The 19,059-nt window shown below is 56.6% G+C and overlaps 1 protein-coding gene across 1 annotated transcript; it reads right to left on the reverse strand.

The window, feature by feature from the left end:
• Positions 1–7,028: 7,028 nt before the first annotated feature.
• SRSF4 (serine and arginine rich splicing factor 4) lies at positions 7,029–18,816 on the reverse strand. Its single transcript, XM_038758112.1, is given in 7 exon segments — positions 7,029–8,371; positions 8,611–8,700; positions 10,263–10,477; positions 10,966–11,037; positions 11,039–11,079; positions 11,821–11,963; positions 18,687–18,816. Coding segments are annotated over 7 exon segments (1,359 nt in total). The 5' UTR covers positions 18,794–18,816; the 3' UTR covers positions 7,029–7,680.
• Between the last annotated feature and the right edge of the window lie 243 nt (positions 18,817–19,059).

A 19,059-nucleotide genomic window follows, 5' to 3' on the forward strand; every position in this document is an offset into this window, starting at 1 on the left:
ACTGATTGACTGATTGGCTTGTATCTAACCCAGCGCTTAGTATAATGCTTGGCACACAGTAAGTGCCTAACAAATACCATAAAAAACCCCCCAACACCCTGGTAAAGCTGTGGCTGTGGTGAATGGTGGATCCTGTGTCACAAGGGGCCTGAAACCCCAGCTCCTCTAGGCATTCACCCCCCTACTCAAAAATCTCCAGTGGTTGCTATCCACCTCCAAATCAAACCTTGTCCCCTCCTTCCTCACTTCGCCTCTCTCCCGCATACTACGCTCCTCTGGTGCTAGTAACCTTCTCACTCTCTCCTGTCTCACCACTGACCCCTGGTCCTTGTCCTACCTCTGATGTGGGAAACCCTCCCTCCTCAAATCCGCCAGACAATTACTTTCCCCCGAGCCAAAGGCTTACTGAAGGCCCATCTCCTCCAAGAGGCCTTCCCAGACTGAGCCCAACTTTTCCTCATCTCCCACTCCCTTCTGTGCGGCCCTGACTCCACCGCCCCCCCCCCCCCCAACCCCGTAGTACTTATGTAAATATCTGTAATTTTACTTATTTGTATTGATGTCTGTTTCCCCCACCCACCCCGACTGTGAGCTCGTTGTGGGCAGGGAGTGTCACTCTTTATTGTTGTATTGTGCTTTCCCTAGCACTTAGTACAGTGCTTACTGTGTACTTAATACATATGGTTGAATGAATGAATACACACACACACACCCCTCCCCCCCATATATCTGTCCTTCATTTTGGGAGATGACAAACAGTAGTAACAGATACACACTCAAGTGCAGGCAGACACTGTCAGTCAGTCGATCGAACTTCTTCCCTCGGCTCCTCACCCTGGGCTTCAAGGCTGTCCATCACCTCGCCCCCTCCTACCTCACCTCCCTTCTCTCCTTCTCCAGCCCAGCCCGCACCCTCCAATCCTCTGCCGTTAATCTCCTCACTGTGCCTTGTTCTCTCCTGTCCCGCCGTCGATCCCCGGCCCACTTCATCCCCCTGGCCAGGAATGCCCTCCCTCCGCACATCTGCCAAGCTAGCTCTCTTCCTCCCTTCAAAGCCCTACTGAGAGCTCACCTCCTCCAGGAGGCCTTCCCAGACTGAGCCCCCTCCTTCCCCTCCCCACAGCACCTGTATATATGTATATATGTATATATGTTTGTACATATTTATGACTATATTTGTACATATTTATTGTATTTATTTTATTTTGTTAATATGCTTTGTTTTGTTGTCTGTCTCCCCCTTCTAGACTGTGAGCCCACTGTTGGGTGGGGACCGTCTGTATATGTTGCCAACTTGTACTTCCCAAGCGCTTAGTACAGTGCTCTGCACACAGTAAGCGCTCAATAAATACGATTGAATGAATGAATGAACTTCTTGAGCGCCTGCTCCCCCTGGCAGGAATCGCAGGGGCGCCAGGCGCCTCAGCCCCGCCCAGCCCACCAGACCGCTGCCCGCAGGCCCCTGTTCGCCCCCCATTTCTCTCCCTTTATTGATGATGATTCTCTGCCTTGTTAAGGGTTGACGATATGTCAAAGCATTGCTGGACGTTGGTATCGGTTGTGCTGGTCCATTTCTTTTCCGATTTCTTACGATGCAGCTGATCTCCCGGGGCAGGGCCGGCTGCATCAGGGAACAAAGCCACAAACCCCAAACCCCATCAAGCTCGTAATAAGGAGAGGAGAAAGAGAAGGGGGAAAAAAACGAGAAAGAGAAGGAGGAGGAACAGTATTTATTAAGCACTTACTATGTGCCAAGCCCTGTACTAAGCACTGGGATAGATACAAGATAATCAGGGCGGACATAGTCCCTGTCCCGCATGGACTCATAGTCTGAGTGGAAGGGAGAACGGGCATTGAATTCCCGTTTTACAGACGAAGAAATTGAGACACTGAGACGTTACGTGATTTGCCCAAGACCGCACAACTGACAAGTGGCAGAGCCGGGATTAGAAGCCAGGTCTCCTGATTTCCAGGCCACAGCTCTTTCCACTAGGCCACACTGCTTGTTGCCTACTCCCCACATCACCAGACTCTCAGATCCCAGATTCCCGGATCATTCATTCATTCATTGTCGTATTTATTGAGCACTTCCTGTGTGCAGAGCACTGTACTAAGCGCTTGGGAAGTACAAATCGGCAACATATAAAGACAGTCCCTACCCAACAACTGGTTCACAGTCTAGAAGTCAACCCAACATCCACCCTTAGCATTTACTTATTTTATTCTGATTCTGAGCACTTAGGGACATGTGGATATTCTTATTTAATTGTGCATTCAGTTATTTAATACTACTCAACCCTGACATATTTATACCATTACCTGTTCTGTCCTTATTCCTGTGCCCTCATTCTTAAATCATGTAGAAGCAGTGTGGCTCAGTGAAAAGAGCATAGGCTTGGGAGTCAGAGGTCATGGGTTCTAATGCCGACCTCGCCACTTGTCAGCTGTGTGATTTTGGGCAAGTCACTTAACTTCTCTTGCCTCAGTTCCCTCATCTGTAAAATGGGGATTAAGACTGTGAGCCCCACATGGGACAACCTTGATTACTTTGTATCCCCCCAGCGCTTAGAACAGTGCCTGGCACATAGTAAGTGCTTAAATACCAACATTATTATTATTATATATGTTTCCCCTATTAATAATAATAATAATAATAATAATAATGATGGTGTTTGTTAGGTGCCTGTTTCCTCTTTTGATGGTGATTGCTGGGACAGTCCACTCTCTTTTTGATAAATTTAGACCAAATATAGTCAGATTTGTGTCCTTTTCAGAGTCACAGGTTGATTATTTTGGGGAATTTGACTCCATCAGCCAACTCTATCACTTAAGAACTTTTTTATAAACACTCTGCCAAACTAGCTCCCTTCCTCCCTTCACAGCCCTACTGAGAGTTCACCTCTTCCAGGAGGCCTTCCCAGACTGACCCCCCCCTTTTTCCTCTACTCCTCCCCTCCCCAACGCCCCCCCAACCCCTTTCCCCTCCCCAAGCACTTGTATATATTTGTACACATTTATTACTTTATTCATTTTACTTTGTACATATTTACTACTCTATTTTAACGATGTAATGTAATTATAATATTGATGTAATATATGATGTAATATAATATAATATTGATGTAACATATGATGTAATATAATTATAATTCTATTTATTATGATGGTTTTGACACCTGTCTACTTGTTTTGTTTTGTTGTCTGCCTCCCCCTTCTAGACTGTGAGCCCATCGTTGGGTAGGTAGGGACCGTCTCTATATTCATTTATTCAATCGTATTTATTGAGCGCTTACTGTGTGCAGAGCACTGTACTAAGCACTTGGGAAGTACAAGTTGGCAACATATAGAGACGGCCCCTGCCCAACAACGGGCTCACAGTCTAGAAGGGGGAGACAGACAACAAAACAAAACATGTAGGCAGGTGTCAAAATCGTCAGAACAAAAAGAATTAAAGCTATATGTACATCATTAACAAAATAGAATAGTAAATATGTACATTCATTCATTCAATCGTATTTATTGAGCGCTTAATGTGTGCAGAGCACTGTACTAAGCGCTTGTTGGCAACATATAGAGACGGTCCCCTCCCAATAGCGGGCTCACAGTCTAGAAGGGGGAGACAAACAACAAAACAAAACATAGTAACAAAATAAAATAAATAGAATAAATACGTACAAATAGAGTAATAAATACGTACAAACATATATACATATATACAGGTGGTGTGGGGAAGGGAAGGAGGTAAGGCGGCGGGGTGGGGAGCGGGAGGAGGGGGAGAGGAAGGAGGGGGCTCAGTCTGGGAAGGCCTCCTGGAGGAGGTGAGCTCTCAGTAGGGCCTTGAAGGGAGAAAGAGAGCTAGCTTGGGGGATGTGCGGAGGGAGGGCGTTCCAGGCCAGGGGGAGGATGTGGGCCAGGGGTCGACGGCGGGACAGGCGAGAACGAGGCACAGTGAGGAGGTTAGCGGCAGAGGAGCGGAGGGCGCGGGCTGGGCTGGACAAGGAGAGAATGGAGGTGAGGTAGGAGGGGGCGAGGTGGTGGACAGCCTTGAAGCCCAGGGTGAGGAGTATTTGCCTGATGCATAGGTTGATTGGTAGCCACTGGAGATTTTTGAGGAGGGGAGTAACATGCCCAGAGCGTTTCTGCAGAAAGATGATCTGGGCAGCAGCGTGAAGTATAGATTGAAGTGGGGAGAGACAGGAGGATGGGAGATCAGAGAGGAGGCCGATGCAGTAATCCATTCGGGATAGGATGAAAGCTTGAACGAGCAGGGTAGCAGTTTGGATGGAGAGGAAAGGGCGGATCTTGGCGATGTTGCAGAGGTGAGACCAGCAGGTTTTGGTGACGGATTGGATGTGAGGGATGAACGAGAGAGCGGAGTCGAAGATGACACCAAGGTTGCGGGCTTGTGAGCCGGGAAGGATGGTAGTGTTGTCAACAGTGATGGGAAAGTCAGGGAGAGGGCAGGGTTTGGGAGGGAAGATAAGGAGTTCAGTCTTGGACATATTGGGTTTTAGATGGTGGGCAGACATCCATGTACAAGTAAAATAGAGTAATAAATCTGTACAAATATATATACAAGTGCTGTGGGGAGCGGAAGGACGTAGGGCAGAGAGGGGGGATGGGGAGGAGGAGAGGGAAAAGGGGGCTCAATGTGGGAAGGCCTCTTGGAAGAGGTGAGCTCTCAGTAGGGCTTTGAAGGGAGGAAGAGAGCTAGCTTGGCAGATGTGTGGAGGGAGGGCATTCCAGGCCAGGGGAACTTACAATTTGTGGAGGAAGGCTTCTTGGAGGAGGTGGGATTTTAAGAAGGTGGGATGGCCGTTAGAGGGATCTGCCCAGGCCCCAAGTACCGGGCTCTCACGGGCCCATTCCCGCCCGTTGGCTGGCAGACGTGGCTCCTCACCCTACGGACTCCATTTCCCGGCAGCCTCTCACCCTGGATTGGAATTTGCCACGGTGCGTGCCGCTGAGCCGCTCGAGTGTGCGCGTGACGACCTTCTCTCCCCACAGCTGATGTCCTCCTCTTTGCTACGTGGAGCGCGCTCCATGAGTCTGCCGCCGCCGGGACCGCACGGGAAGGGGAGGGGAGGGAAAGGGACGGGAGAGAAGCATGTTAAACTTGGAGGGCCCTCACCAAGTACCACAACCATCTCCTCAGGACTGTAAACTGTTGTGGGCAGGGAATGTGTCTATTGTTATGTTGTCCTCTCCCAAGTGCTTAGTACAGTGCTCTGCACACGGTAAGTGCTCAATAAATAGGATTGAATGAATTGATTGATGTTATTATCATTGTTATGTTTTTTCTTAAGATCTTTCTTTGTGCCAAGCATTGTTCTAAGTGCTGGTGGAGATAATTAGGTTGGATACAGTCCCTGTACTATGTGGTGCTCACAGCCTACGTAGGAGGGAATCCCCATTTTGCAGATGAGGAAACTGAGGTACAGATAAGTTAAGTGACTTGCCCAAAGGCATTCAGCAGCAAGTGGCAGAGCCAGGATTAGAACCCAGATCCTCTAACTCCCAGGCCTGTGCTCTTTTCCCCAGGGGCCACCCTGCTTCTCTGGGAAGTCCTTGCCTCCAGATCCATGGACCTCCCTTCTCCAACTAGCCCAGGAGTCTACTCACCCCAGAGCTGTGGGGACCCGTGGCCGGGTGAAGGGGCAGCAGTCAGGCTACGGCTGGGTGCTTGGGTCCCTGTCCCCTCCTCCCAACCCCCCCGGGACCTCCCCCCAACCCGAATCAGATGGGGCCGCCCCTCTGATTTGGGAAGGTGACGTGGCCCCCAGGTAGAGGTGGATGCCCCTCTTCCCCGCGCACCAGGCAGGTATGGCCAGTGGAGTTGAGTTTTCCCTGTCCAGGGTCCAAGGCCTGAAATGTATCCGGAGCAGCCCTGAGGAGGTGAAGGTGTCAGATCGATCAGTGACGTAGAACAAGACGCCTCTACTTCCCGGCCCTTCTGCTCCACTCAGGCCCTGATGGCAGCCTGCCAGAGGGAGAGTCTCCCCTCCATGTGAGCTGATTCAAGCTGCAGGGGAAACCTGACCCAACTGGCCCCGTCAAGGCCCAGTGCTGGGCCTCGAGGGGATGGAGGTCGACTGGCACCCCAATCCTTGGGTCAGTCAGTTGGTCACTGTCCAGATAGATGAAATCCAGGAAGGTGAGATCCTGCAGCCCCAATGAATCGGGAAGGTCAGAGGTCATGAGGGGCAGGGGCCAGGAATTGATTGGGAAAGGCGGGGGTGGAGGTAGGGGTGAGGGGAGGGAGTCTGTCCCGATCAGACAGGAGGCTTGAATTCATTGTTGGCGTGAGCAGAGAGGAGAAACAACTACCCGGGATCAGGTTTCAGGTGGCCCTCTTTCCAAAATCGGCTCCCCACAAGCCTTCTCGGGATGACCCCAGCATCTCCCTGACTCCACTCTCAGGGAGTTCTCCTATGGGCAGCCACTGCCTGCTGACTCTAGGGAGGCTTGGGAGGGTGGGCTTGGCTGCCCCTCTGAGCGGCATGGTGCCAGTCAGCTCCCCTCATCCCGTAACCTCATCCTCTTCACTCACCCAGTGCCACCTTGATTCTCTGCCCTCAGTGGCCAGCCCCCGCGGACCGCACCCTCACCAACGGCCCCGACCATACTCACGGTAGGTGCTCAATCGGGGCCGTGCCTACTGTTTCTTGACAGGGAAGACCTCGTGCTGCCAGGGGACTCGGTGCAGTGCCCCCGGCACCATCAGGGAGGGCAGCAGCAGGTGCCCTTGAAGGCCTCACTATCCCAGTGGAGTCTGCAGTGCCCAAGCTGGCTGACAAGGGCTGAGGCAGACAGGACCCGGCCCCCAGCCACCCTCCCCTCAGTCGTACCGACACCTTTTGGGCCCAGCTGTGCCCCTTCGGGAAACAAGCCGTACTCTCGCTCATTGGGGCATCTGTGAGAAGGCGGGGTCACCATCGGACGGGCAGCAGCATCGGTCTTCTTCTCCCCAGAAGCAGGGCCCCCAGTCCTCGCCATCAGACATCTGGTCAAATTCAACCACCGGCAGATTTTGTCAAGCAAAAATAGTCTTTATTCAAATTTCATGGAAACGGGGGTCACTGAACCTTGCAAGACGGGGAAAAATAAAATAAAAAAAAAAACCCTTTGTTTTTAATATAAAACAAGAATATCATCACAAGACCGTAATATGGAAGTCTACAGTGGCTTTCCTAAGGATTGCAGCAGGGGTCAGTCTCCTTGACTGTGCTATTCACAATTCTGTAAGTCCCAAAAGAGGAAACAAAAAATTTTATGAAACCTAAAACTCAGCACTTTCACTAAATGGCGAACTTCACACGGCAAGGGCACAAATGGCCACGGTCACCGGACGGACAACCGACCGACCGACCGGCCACCGACTCTGCCCACCGCGCCCCGGGGGTCGGGTCTCCGCATCTGGGAAGTCGGGGCCCTGGCCACCCTCAGGCTGGCACCCCCGCCCCGCCCTCCGCCCCCAGCCTCGCCCTCCTCCTCTGGGTCTGGCAAGGAGGACACTCTGGAATCTGCCAGTCGCAGACACACCAGGAGGTTAAAACTGTACAGCATCGACATGTGCTCTACTGCAAACACTTGGGTTACAACTACCAAACGTTACAAAAGACTCAGAGTGGGATTGGAGGGTTGGAGTCCCGGTGGGCAGGAGAAAGGGGCGTGGCCCAGTTAGGACCGAGAGCGGGATCTGGACCGAGATGGGGAGGGTGAGCGGGAGGCCGAGCAAGGCTGCGATTTTGACCTGGAGCGAGACTCTGCTTTCCGGTTTGGCTGCGATTTAGAAGTGGAGCGGGGCTCCCGGCCGGGCTCGGAGGCCCCCGCAGCCCCCCTGCTCTCCTCCTTGTCGGCCTCACCCTTGGGGCGCCCTGCCCCCGCCTCCTCGTCCTTGGACCCAGAGCGGGATCTCGAGCGGGAGGCCCCTACGTCGTCCTTCTTTCTCTTCTTGCCATCTGGCTTGGCATCCCGCTTGCTGCGCTTCTTGCTCTTCTCCCCCTTGCTGGGGCTCCGGCTCCGGGTCCGGCTCCGCTCTCGGCTCCTCTTCCTCCCTTTCCTCTTGTCCCTGCTGCCACTGCGGCTGCGGCTGCGGGCCTTGCTGACGCTCTCCTCTTGGCTGCGGCCGTGGGCGCCGCCCTCCCTGTCCCCCTTCTCCGGCCCGTCTTTGCTCCGGCTCCGGCTCCGGCTCTTCCCCTGGCTGAGGCTCCGGCTGCCCACCGGGCCGCCGCCTTGGCTATTCTGGGCTTTCTTCTCCAGCGCTTTGTCTAAGTTTTCGCCCCGGGGCCCATCGGCGCTGCGGCTGCGGCTCTTCTCCTTTTTGCCACGGCTCCGGCTCCGGCTTTTGCTTCTCGAGCGGGAACCAGACCTGAGGAGGAACGAGGAGATACCGATGTCATCCCGGGAATTGGCTTGGAATTACGAGGGCGTTTCCACACTTGAGAATGGGGTGAGAAAGGAAAAGAACATTCTGAAATCCAGGTTTAGGCTGCGGACCCCCACCCCCTCCCCTAGTCCCGGCGTTCGGGTTGCCTGGACGTTTGGGGAGCCACACGGAGAGCGGGAGACCCCTCCCAGCCGTTCCCCACCCTAAGAAGCGAGACACACCTGGACCGGGACCGGCTCTTGGAGCGGCTGCTCTTGCTGCTCCCGCTGCGGCTCCGGCTCTTGCGAGAATGTCGGCTTCGGGAACGAGACCTGGGAAACAGAAACCACAGTGGCCCACTCAACATCCCAGTTCACAAGGCTCTGACCCTGGGAAGCCCAGGCCCGAGGCTGGTGAGTCCCCCGGGGCAGAGGGCGGCAGTGACTTTCATCAGGAAGGCCACAAACGGGCGTGCCAGGGCAATGAGAACTGTTTGTCTATGGCCAGAGTTCCAGTGCTGGAGACCTGCTTCCTCAGACGTGACCCACTCGCACGCCCACCCAGTTCCACTGCTAATATCGGGGGCACGGCATGGGAGCTGCTGCGATTAGGACAGGGGAACTGCGGGTGAGGAGCAGTGTGGGCTAGTGGAAAGAGCCCAGGACTGGGAGCCAGAAGACATGGGTTCCAATCCCACCTCTGCCCCTAGTCTGCTCTGTGACCTTGGGTAAAGTCATTTAACTTCTCTTTGCTTCAGTTTCCTCCCCTGTAAAATGGGGACTCAACACCTGTTCTCCTTCCCTGTAAAGCTGTGAGCTCTGGGTGGGACCCAAACTACATCTGACCTGATTGTAGTGAATCTACTCCAGTACCTAGTACAGTGATTAGCACACAGTGAGCGCTTAAATATCATGACTTCTTCTTTCAGAAAGCAGGAGCTGCCAGAGAAAGACTGAGAAGGAGGAAAGTGGATGCAGATACCTTCAGTCAACTGTAAATAGATCAAAGAATCAGAACCGAAACGGAACTGAATATTTTTATTGTGGTGTGGAGCGGGTGGGAGGAGGAAGAGAAGCCAGCTGGGAGTGGGCTGGGGCAGGAGTCAGAGAAGAGAGGGTGGCCTGAGGCTCGCTGGGGTGGGGTGGGGTCTAACAAAAGTGAACCCAGAACTAGGTGTCATCTCCCCATGGCTGCCCATCTGCCCCTGCTCCTCACTGGCTCCTGGAGAGCCTGCCTGCCCTCTTCCCAGGAGTTACTGACTGAAGCATGTCCTGGGTGGAAGGAGGGAGGGAAGAGGGAAGGGGAAAGAAGGAGAAGGGAGGAAAGGACAGGAAGGAGGAGGAAGGAAGGAGGAAGGAAGGAGGAAGGGAGGAGGAAGGGAGGAGTTCTGCTTCGAGTCTCCCATTCTTTTGGCTCGCCATCTCCAAGAGGCAGTGTCCCCTGGTGCCCGCTGTTGGCTGCCACTGTGAGATCCGGGGGCAGGTGGGTGCCTGGCAGACCCCAAGGCCAAGTCGGGGGGAAATGGCAAGAGGGAAACATAAACTCAAGGAAGCCGGTGGGCAGCCGGCTCCTCTCCCCTTTTCACTTTTCCGCCCACCACCGCAACCTCAGGCAGAGTAGTAAAGCAGCTCAGAGACCACACGCCCTGGTGGGCTCCCATCACTAACCCTGACCTGCACTGGGGCTGGCAGGGAGCTAAAACCCAGCTGGCTCAACCCAGGCTCTAGCTCCAGGGTGGGCATTTCAGCAACCGCTTGGGTGCTGAGAAGTCCAAGGACAGTGCTGACCATGCCCAGTGAGGCCAATATCCAAATTCAGGGTGAGCGCCAGCTGCCAGCCCTGAACGGGAGAATGGGCACAGAGGGTGGGGATGGCATCCCCAAAGGAGGGTTACCTCGAGTGGCTCCGACTTCTGGAATAGGAGCGGCGTCGCCGGGAGCCAGGCCTGTCTTCAACCAATCGAATTTTTCTGCCATTGACCTCAGTCCCATCCAGCTTCTCCAGCGCGCGCTTCATGTCTGAATACGACACGAACTCAATGACGCCTTCATTCTTGCGCCCTTTGTGTGCATCTGCGTACGTGACCTCTCCTGCCTGGCGCATATAATCCTAGGACAGGGAAAACAGGGCTCTGAGGTGGAAGGGCCTAGCTCCCCTCCAGCGGGGTCTGCCAGCCAGCAGCCTCGTCCTCACAGATGGGGGATGCTCAGGGGGAGGGGTGGGAGGAGGCGCTAGGACCCTGGGGGCAGAGGGTGGAGGGCAACCTTAGGGCCACAGCCTCTTGAGGAGAGACAGACCCTTCAAAAATAACAGTGGATAGTCCCAGGCTTCAGAGGAACCGTTTCTGATCATGGAGAGGCGGGGAGGAGTATGGGCGTCCAGAGCTCTCCCTCAACTACTGACCCAAGGGTTCTCAGGGAACGAGGAGACATGGAGCTGAGGGGATTCTCCCCTGTCCCCACCCTGGAGGGTCCCGGTCCCCTAGGGACAGTATCCGAACAAGCCAGGGGCGGGGGGGGGGGGGGGGGGGGGGGGGGGGGGGGGGGGGGGGGGGGGGGGGGGGGAAGGTACGTGGCTTGCTGCCCCAGGCCCCAAACCTTTAAGTCCTGCCAGCTGCAGCGGCTCGACAGGTTCTCGACGATGAGCCGGTACTCCGTGCGCGTCGGGGGGGCCGTACTTGTCTCTCCCGCTGCGCCTGTAGCCGTAGCCGCCTGCGGGGACACAGGCCCAGGGAGCCCTTTGGGGGTGGACTGGGAAATGGCGCAAACCCATCCCACTGCCGGGTGGTGCAACCCCAGGGTTGGGCGAGTGGGCAGACCCTGTCCCTAGGCCCCTTGCACCGGAAGCCAAATCCCCACTCGGCCGAGGTGGCCCCCAGGGGAGCCGTTCACATCCACACAGCGGCCGGGTGTGCCCTTTTATGAACACATCCTCCTCCTCCACAGTCACACGTGCGCAGCTCTAAATGGCCGGCACGTGCACGAGGCATGTCACAGTCTCAGACGCGAGAAGGGGAACCACTCAAACCAGTGGCTGGATTACTAACGCCAGGCTTTACGGTTCCCAAGACTATGACGTACAAAAAATCTCCCCGGCCCTATCCCAGCCTCACCCCACCAGGGCCTAGTCCCCTGTGGGGAGCCTCACTATCAAACGGTCTCCCCTGGGGTCAGTCAAGGGCGACACAGTTCAGAGCCAGGCTGAGACAAGTAACTTGGGTCCAGCCGACGGAGCGGGCAGGTGGACTGGCGGGAGGGGCCCACCTTAACCCCAGAACCGTTCCGTGACATTCGCTACTCGCCGACTACGTCTGCGTGTCATGAAACAGGCGGCAGAAACAGCGATAACAGAAGAGTCAGCGCTTGGCGCAAGTGGTTCCCGCCAGTGCAGCCCAGAGAAGCGGAATGGCCGGCAGCCAGGACCAAACCGGGGCCAGGCCTCAAAATGCTTACTGCGTCCCGAGCCATAGCTGCCGTCGCGCCGGGGACCCCGGGCATGCTCCACGATGACACGCTCGCCGCAGAGGTCCTTGCCATTCAGCTCGTACACGGCGTCGTCCGCGTCACGCAGGTCATCAAACTCGACGAAGCCATACCTGGAACACAGCCACCGCCGCGCTGGAGGGAGGAGGCCCGCCCGGCCGGGAGGAGGAGGCGATGACGCTCAGGGTGCACGAGGGCAGCTGGCGGGGGTGGGAACATCGGAGCTGCCTCCCAGCGGAGAACCTGGCTGCCCCCAGGAGAAACCCACAGAGCCCCTGCCAGTCTGTGCTCACCCCCTGCCCACCCACCCACCTCCCCGAGGTGAAGTCACCAGACCAGGGACTTGGGGGAGAAGGGGAGTCCAAGCCAGAGACTGCAGGAAGAAGCGGGGGAGGGGAAGGGGAAAGGGGAGGGGAAGACGGACACCCTCATCCCCATCTGAATGCCCAACAGTTTTCCGACCAGGACCCTTACCAGACCAGGCCCGATGACGAGCCCGAGCCCCGGTCAGCTCCATGACTAGTACGCACACCCCGGAGTTGAAGCATGGTTCCAGGCCTCCTGCCTTCAGCCCACGAGGGCCCTTGGGGACCCCCCAGCTGCAAATTCTCACCCCAATAAAGTGGGTTCTCACTCTGTGGTACAAACACCACCCAGCCTGGGACCAGGGACAAGGGCATCCACAAGACCCCCGCAGGACCCGCTCCACAACACAAACACCACTGACTCTGAGACCAGGGACATGGGCATCCATTTGGTCCTGCAGTGCCCGCTCCATAGCACAAACACTACCTGGTCTGAGACCAGGGACATGGGCATACACTAGACAACACCGTGCTCAATCTGTGGTACAAACACCACCCGGCCTGGGACCAGGGACACAGGGATCTGTAAGATCCCACAGTACCCACTCTGTGATACAAACGCCACCAGGCTCAGAACAAGGGGCATGGGCATCTGCTATATTCCGTGGTACAAACGTCACGCGGCCCACACCTAGTGACACAAGCAACTAACTGACTCCATGGTGTCCACTCTGCAGTTTGGAAACAATTTGAGTTGATCAATCAATGGTATTTACCGAGCGCTTACTATGTGCAGAACTCCATACTACGTGCTTGGGAGAATACAATGTAACAGAGTTGGTTGGCACCTTCCCTGCCCACAACGAGCTCACAGTCTAGAGGATGAGCTTACGGTTTTCAACACTTTTCAAAACTTGCCAGGAAATGGAGTGAATAAATGAGTTTTGAGAGCCTGCAAGTATGCGGGGGCCCGGCACAAGAGTAAAGCCGCGATCCCAGAGAAGCCCGTGGGCTTGGCCGTCCCGCATTGGGAGGTGCACCAGCCGGCCAAAGGCAGCCTTAGTGACTCCCGGTTCGCCTACCCAAACTCTCATCCTACGGTCCAGTCCCAGCACAAGAGATCTGCCTTGGGCCCCTGGTGCCCACCGAGCTGGCAGAGGGGTTCCCTGGAACTGGCTGGCCACCCCGGACCTTGGAGCCCACGACTGCACCTGTCAGAGGGCCGTTGTCGCCCCTACCCAGCAATGAGACAGCCAGGCCTCATTGCCCTTGGGTTGCTCATCCATTTCCTGGCAAGTTGGAAATCTTGGTGGACCAGAAGGGAATCCTTCCTGACACTCTCTGGGCCCACTTTTCAAAGAGGGAAGAGCCCCCAGGTTTTCATTAGGGATATGCGGGGCCTCGAGCAGTCAATAGTGTCTCTGGGGGAAAACGAGACTCTCAACAGCAATTACCCTAGAGCAATCGAGAGGCAAGGTTCTCATGGGAAGGGTCCCCCAAGTCTGTGATGCCTAACTTTTCTCTCCCCCACCTGCAGCCTAGACAGTCCGAGGAGGCTGGAAAACAGCTTGCCGACTGCCACCACTGTGCTCCAGCAACATTTCCTCTGTCACAGGGCTTGGCCCACACAGAGACACCTGAAATACGCAGGTAGGTAGAGGAGGGTGGAAGCAGCTCACTTGAAATCCTGGTGCGAAGATCCGGGCTGCCATTCGGGGCAAAGACAGCCGAACAGTCTCATGAAAAAATCTAGGGACCAAGAGCGCTGACTGGGCACCTTCTAGGGACAGAACACTGTACTGAGCCCTCCGGAAAGTGCCATACAGTTAGTAGGTGTGATCTCTGCCCTCAGGGAGCTTACACTGTAGCGGGGAGACAGGCACTAAAGAAAACTGCAGGTAGAGGGCTGAGTACCCAAGTATCAAGGGACCACGCAAGTGCTGGAGTGGCAGTTGGGCAGGGTTGGATGGTGGGGAGATGAAAGATTAATCAGGGAAGGCCTCCTGGTGTAGATGGGATTTCAGAAGGGCAGCAAACTTGGCTCTCAACTAGGTAGGAGGACGGCCAGGCGGGTGGCTGCACCAGAGCCCGCAGACAGGAACTAGGGGGTGGACCCTGGACTTTATCCAGTGCTTGATCAAGCTGGGCTCCCTATGACAGTGGACACGCATGTCCGCAGAGCACATGTTCCGGTATGTGGAAGAAAACCAACTTCCCCCTGACACAACTGGCCTCGGCCAGGTGCCGACAGAGCCCAAAACGGAAACCCTGAACTCGCGGCTGGGTGGGATGCACCCCGATTCCCCAGCGGGTCCCGGCCAGGCTGCAGAGCGAGTGAGGACGGACCGGGAGAAGCAGCGTGGCTCAGTGGAAAGAGCCTGGGCTTTGGAGTCAGAGGTCATGGGTTCAAATCCCAGCTCCACCACTTGTCAGCTGGGTGACTTTGGGCAAGTCACTTCACTTCTGTGGGCCTCAGTTCCCTCATCTGTAAAATGGGGATGAAGACTGTGAGCCCCCCGTGGGACAACCTGATCCCCTTGTAACCTCCCCAGCGCTTCGAACAGTGCTTTGCACATAGTAAGCGCTTGATAAATACCATTATTATTATTACTATTACCAGTCCATAGAGCTCACCCCAGCAGGAGGTAGCAGGCAGGAACTTCCCCAGTGGGAAGCATGGCCACAGTCTGTGGTGATCCCGGAGTTCCGCTCCCGGCTCCCCACGGGTTTACTCTGCTGCCCTGGTCCTCAAGGTGGTGCACAGAGCCTTCTCCCAACTTCCCAGCCCACCTAGAGCAGGGCTGCAGCCCAGGGAATGGAGTGAGGCTCCAAGGGGCAGACCTGGACCCAGACCTCCTGGACATCTGGATGGAGATTGTCAATTTCCCACTCCGGCAGCTGCTGGCACTGCCACTTCTGCGCCCCCTCGGTCCCTTCCTGCCACCAATTCTTCCTGAGGAGAGGTGGCCCAGGCCACGGGGGAATCGCCACACCTGCCCGAGCCCTAGCACACAACAGCCTCTGGCCACCCACCACCTGAACCCGCTGCCACAGCAACCCCGATGGAGAAGGAAGTGGGTGAGGGAACTCGGTCTCCCACAGGACGGGAGGGGATGGGGGACATCTACTCTGCCTCGCTGCCACCCCAATTTAATGTAGGGGCAGAAAGAATGCCCGCCCTTTCCCTCAGCTCCCTTGTTCTCCCCCCAGCGACTGAGTCACGGCGCCAGTGTCCGGAGACCAACCCTTCACTCGGCTCACGGTGGGCCCTCAGTAACAGCATCAGGGACTTGGGAACTGACTCAATATGTCAATTATATTTATTGAGCGCTCCCTGTGTACAGAGCACTATATTGAGTACTTGCAAGAGTCGGTAGACACATTCCTCTTCACTCTGTGCAAAGCGGGCCCTTGATAACAGCACCAGGGTCTGGGGACTGACCCCTTGGTGACAGCCCCAGGGACTGAGACCTTAAAAGGCCTACACGGGTGTCTTTGGCATCCTGAAGACCTGAAACAACCTCTCTCTCGTTCTACTTTTCCACATCTGCCCTCCCCATTCTCCAAAGCCTGGTTCCAACCCTCGCTCCCACCAGGGTAGTCTTAGCCAGGCTAATGAGCTTGGTACCGGACTAGACACCTGGGACACGTTTAAGACCCTGCCTGGGTATAGTGTTCCATAGCGTCCTGAGGCTGGGTCACCCAGGGAGCGTCTTCAGTGCGACACATGCACATCCTCCCACCCCGGGGTAAATACCATGATGCGTCCGCTCCCGGTGAGGCAGGGACCTGCCTCCCGAAGTCTCCCTGAACCGAAACTGAAGCCACCGCTGGCCAGATTCAGGCCCTCTGAGCCCTAGTGAGCGGAACTGCAGTTGGGCCTCGGGCCGGCCCCCCTTTCCAAGGCTACCAGCCCCCAAAGCCCCATCGTACTCCTTCTACAGGCCCCGGAGGCCTGTCGGGACCTCCACACACGAAGGCCCTCCAGGCCGGTCATGCTTTCTCGGCAACCCCCACCCCACAGACCCATCGGCATCCCCCTCCACAGTTCCCAGAAGCCGCGGGCATCTCCTCACACAGCCACCAAGGCCCCTCCACCTGTCTCCCCCTCCACAGTCCCGACAGATCCCGTCACATCCCCCCCCACAACAGCCACAAAACGGCCAGCAGCGGGCCTCTCCGCTGACCCACCCTGGGGCCCGGAGCTCCGGCGTGGAGGGGCTGGATGCCCGGAAGCCAACGGTGCGCTGGCTGGCCCGGGCTCCCCCCGCCCCGGCCCCGGAGAGGGAGACACACAGCTCTCGGGGGCAGGACCACCGTCAGCCCCGGGCCGGCGAGGGCGCTCGGTATTTTTACCGACAGTTGGTGTCTGTCCCCGTCCTCAAGGTCTCCGTGTCCCTCATGACCCCTCGGGCCAGCAGAGCTCCCTGAGCGGGTGACTCGAACCCCTTAGCCAGACTCTGAAAAGAAGCATAAGAGTTTGAACCGTTTCTCGAGCGAACTTTACGGTCAGTTAGCGATTGCGGGGCGCGGCGGAGAGACCAGCCGCTCGGCTCGGCGGCCGGTGCCCTCGGCCCTCCCTCGCGGAGAACGCAGGCTGTGCGGTGGTCGGGTCCCGCCCTGCCCGGCCGGCCTGCTCCTACCAGCAGCAAAAGCCCCGTATGCGGGCCCGGCGCCCCGCCGGCTCGGGCCTCGAAGCCCTGCCGGGACAGTCCTCGCAAGCGTGGCCGGGGTCTGAGCCAGGGTCGCAGGGGGGCTACTACACTCGTCCCTGGCAGTCGGCCGGACCCCCGCCACCCTTCGAGGCACCTTAGCTCGTCTCTGCCGGCCTCCACCCTTCTAGGGCACGGACCCCCTTTCCGAAGCCCCTGCTCTCCATCCTTCCTTCTAGACTGCGAGCCCACTGTTGGGTACGGACCGTCTCTATATGTTGCCAACTGGTACTTCCCAAGCGCTTGGTACAGTGCTCTGCACACAGTAAGCACTCAATAAATACGATTGATTGATGGATTGATCTACGACCACCAGTGTCACCGCCTCTGGCCTGGCCCCCGACCCGGACACCCGCTCCCTAGGAGAGCTGCCCGGAGCCCCGCTGCCCGAAACCCAGTGCTCTGCACACAGTAAGTGCTCAAAAAGTACGCTTGAATGAATGAATGAACGAACAACAGGGAGACCACCGCCCCCCGGCCCCTCACCCCGCTGAACACACTCCCATCACTACCAGCTGACCCCCAGGTGCCCCTGGGTAAGCGGGGAGAGGGAAGGAACGACAGGCGATGGAGGAGCGGGAAGGGAAAAGGGGGGAAGGGGAGGCCTGGAATGCCCTCCCTCCCCATATCCGCCAAGCTAGCTCTCTTCCTCCCTTCAAGGCCCTACTGAGAGCTCACCTCCTCCAGGAGGCCTTCCCAGACTGAGCCCCCTCCTTCCTCTCCCCATCCCCCCCACCTTACCTCCTTCCCTTCCCCACAGCACCTGTATATACGTACATATGTTTGTACATATTCGTTACTCTATTTATTTTACTTGTACCTATTTATTCTATTTATCTTTTGTTAATATGTTTGGTTTTGTTCTCTGCCTCCCCCTTCAAGACTGTGAGCCCACTGTTGGGTAGGGACTGTCTCTGTATGTTGCCAACTTGGACTTCCCAAGCGCTTAGTACAGTGCTCTGCACACAGTAAGCGCTCAATAAATACGACTGATTGACTGATTGATTGTTGGGTAGGGACCGTCTCTATATGTTGCCAACTTGGACTTCCCAAGCGCTTAGTACAGTGCTCTGCACACAGTAAGCGCTCAATAAATACGATTGATTGATTGATTGTTGGGTAGGGACCGTCTCTATATGTTACCAACTTGGACTTCCCAAGCGCTTAGTACAGTGCTCTGCACACAGTAAGCGCTCAATAAATACGATTGATTGATTGATTGTTGGGTAGGGACCGTCTCTATATGTTACCAACTTGGACTTCCTAAGCGCTTAGTCCAGTGCTCCGCACACAGTAAGCGCTCAATAAATACGATTGATTGATTGATGGTTGGGTAGGGACTGTCTCTATATGTTACCAACTTGGACTTCCTAAGCGCTTAGTCCAGTGCTCCGCACACAGTAAGCGCTCAATAAATACGATTGATTGATTGATGGTTGGGTAGGGACTGTCTCTATATCTTACCAACTTGGACTTCCCAAGCGCTTAGTACAGTGCTCCGCACACAGTAAGCGCTCACTAAATACGATTGATTGACTGTTGGGTAGGGACTGCCTCCACATGTTACCAACTTGGGCTTCCCAAGCGCTTAGTACAGCGCCCCGCACACAGTAAGCGCTCAATAAATACGATTGATTGAGTACGGGTGGAAGGGGAGCGGGGCCGGTGCCGGGTCCCCCGCCTCCGCCCCGCGCAGGCGCAGTCGGGCGTCGTCGGGGCCTAGCGGCGGCCCGCGCCCCTGCCCGCTCCCTCCGGTCCGTCCCCCGGTCCGTCCGTCCGTCCCCCCGGTCCCCCGGTCCGTCCGAGCGTGCCGCCTCACCCGTTCTTCAGATCCACCTCCAGGATCTTTCCGTAGCCCTTGAAGAAGCGCTCCACGTCCCGCTCCCGGGCCTGGTAGCTCAGGCGGCCGATGTACACCCGCGGCATCGCGGCGGCGGCGGCGGCGGCGGCTCCTCCGCTCCGGCCTGGGCGACGGGAGAGCGTGCGTGCGCGCGCGCGAGACTCCGTACGGCGTGCGCGCCCCCGCCACCACGCAGCGGCGCGACTCCGTACGGCGTGCGCGCCCCCGCCGCCACGCAGCGGCGCGAGCGCGCTCCCTCCCCCGGCCCCGAAGCGGGGCGCCCCCGGCGGCGAGGACCACGACGTCGTAAGAATGACGGGCATTTGTTCGTTCATTCATTCATTCATTGTCA

Source organism: Tachyglossus aculeatus, chromosome 16, assembly GCF_015852505.1.
Source record: "Tachyglossus aculeatus isolate mTacAcu1 chromosome 16, mTacAcu1.pri, whole genome shotgun sequence".
Lineage (NCBI taxonomy): Eukaryota > Metazoa > Chordata > Mammalia > Monotremata > Tachyglossidae > Tachyglossus > Tachyglossus aculeatus.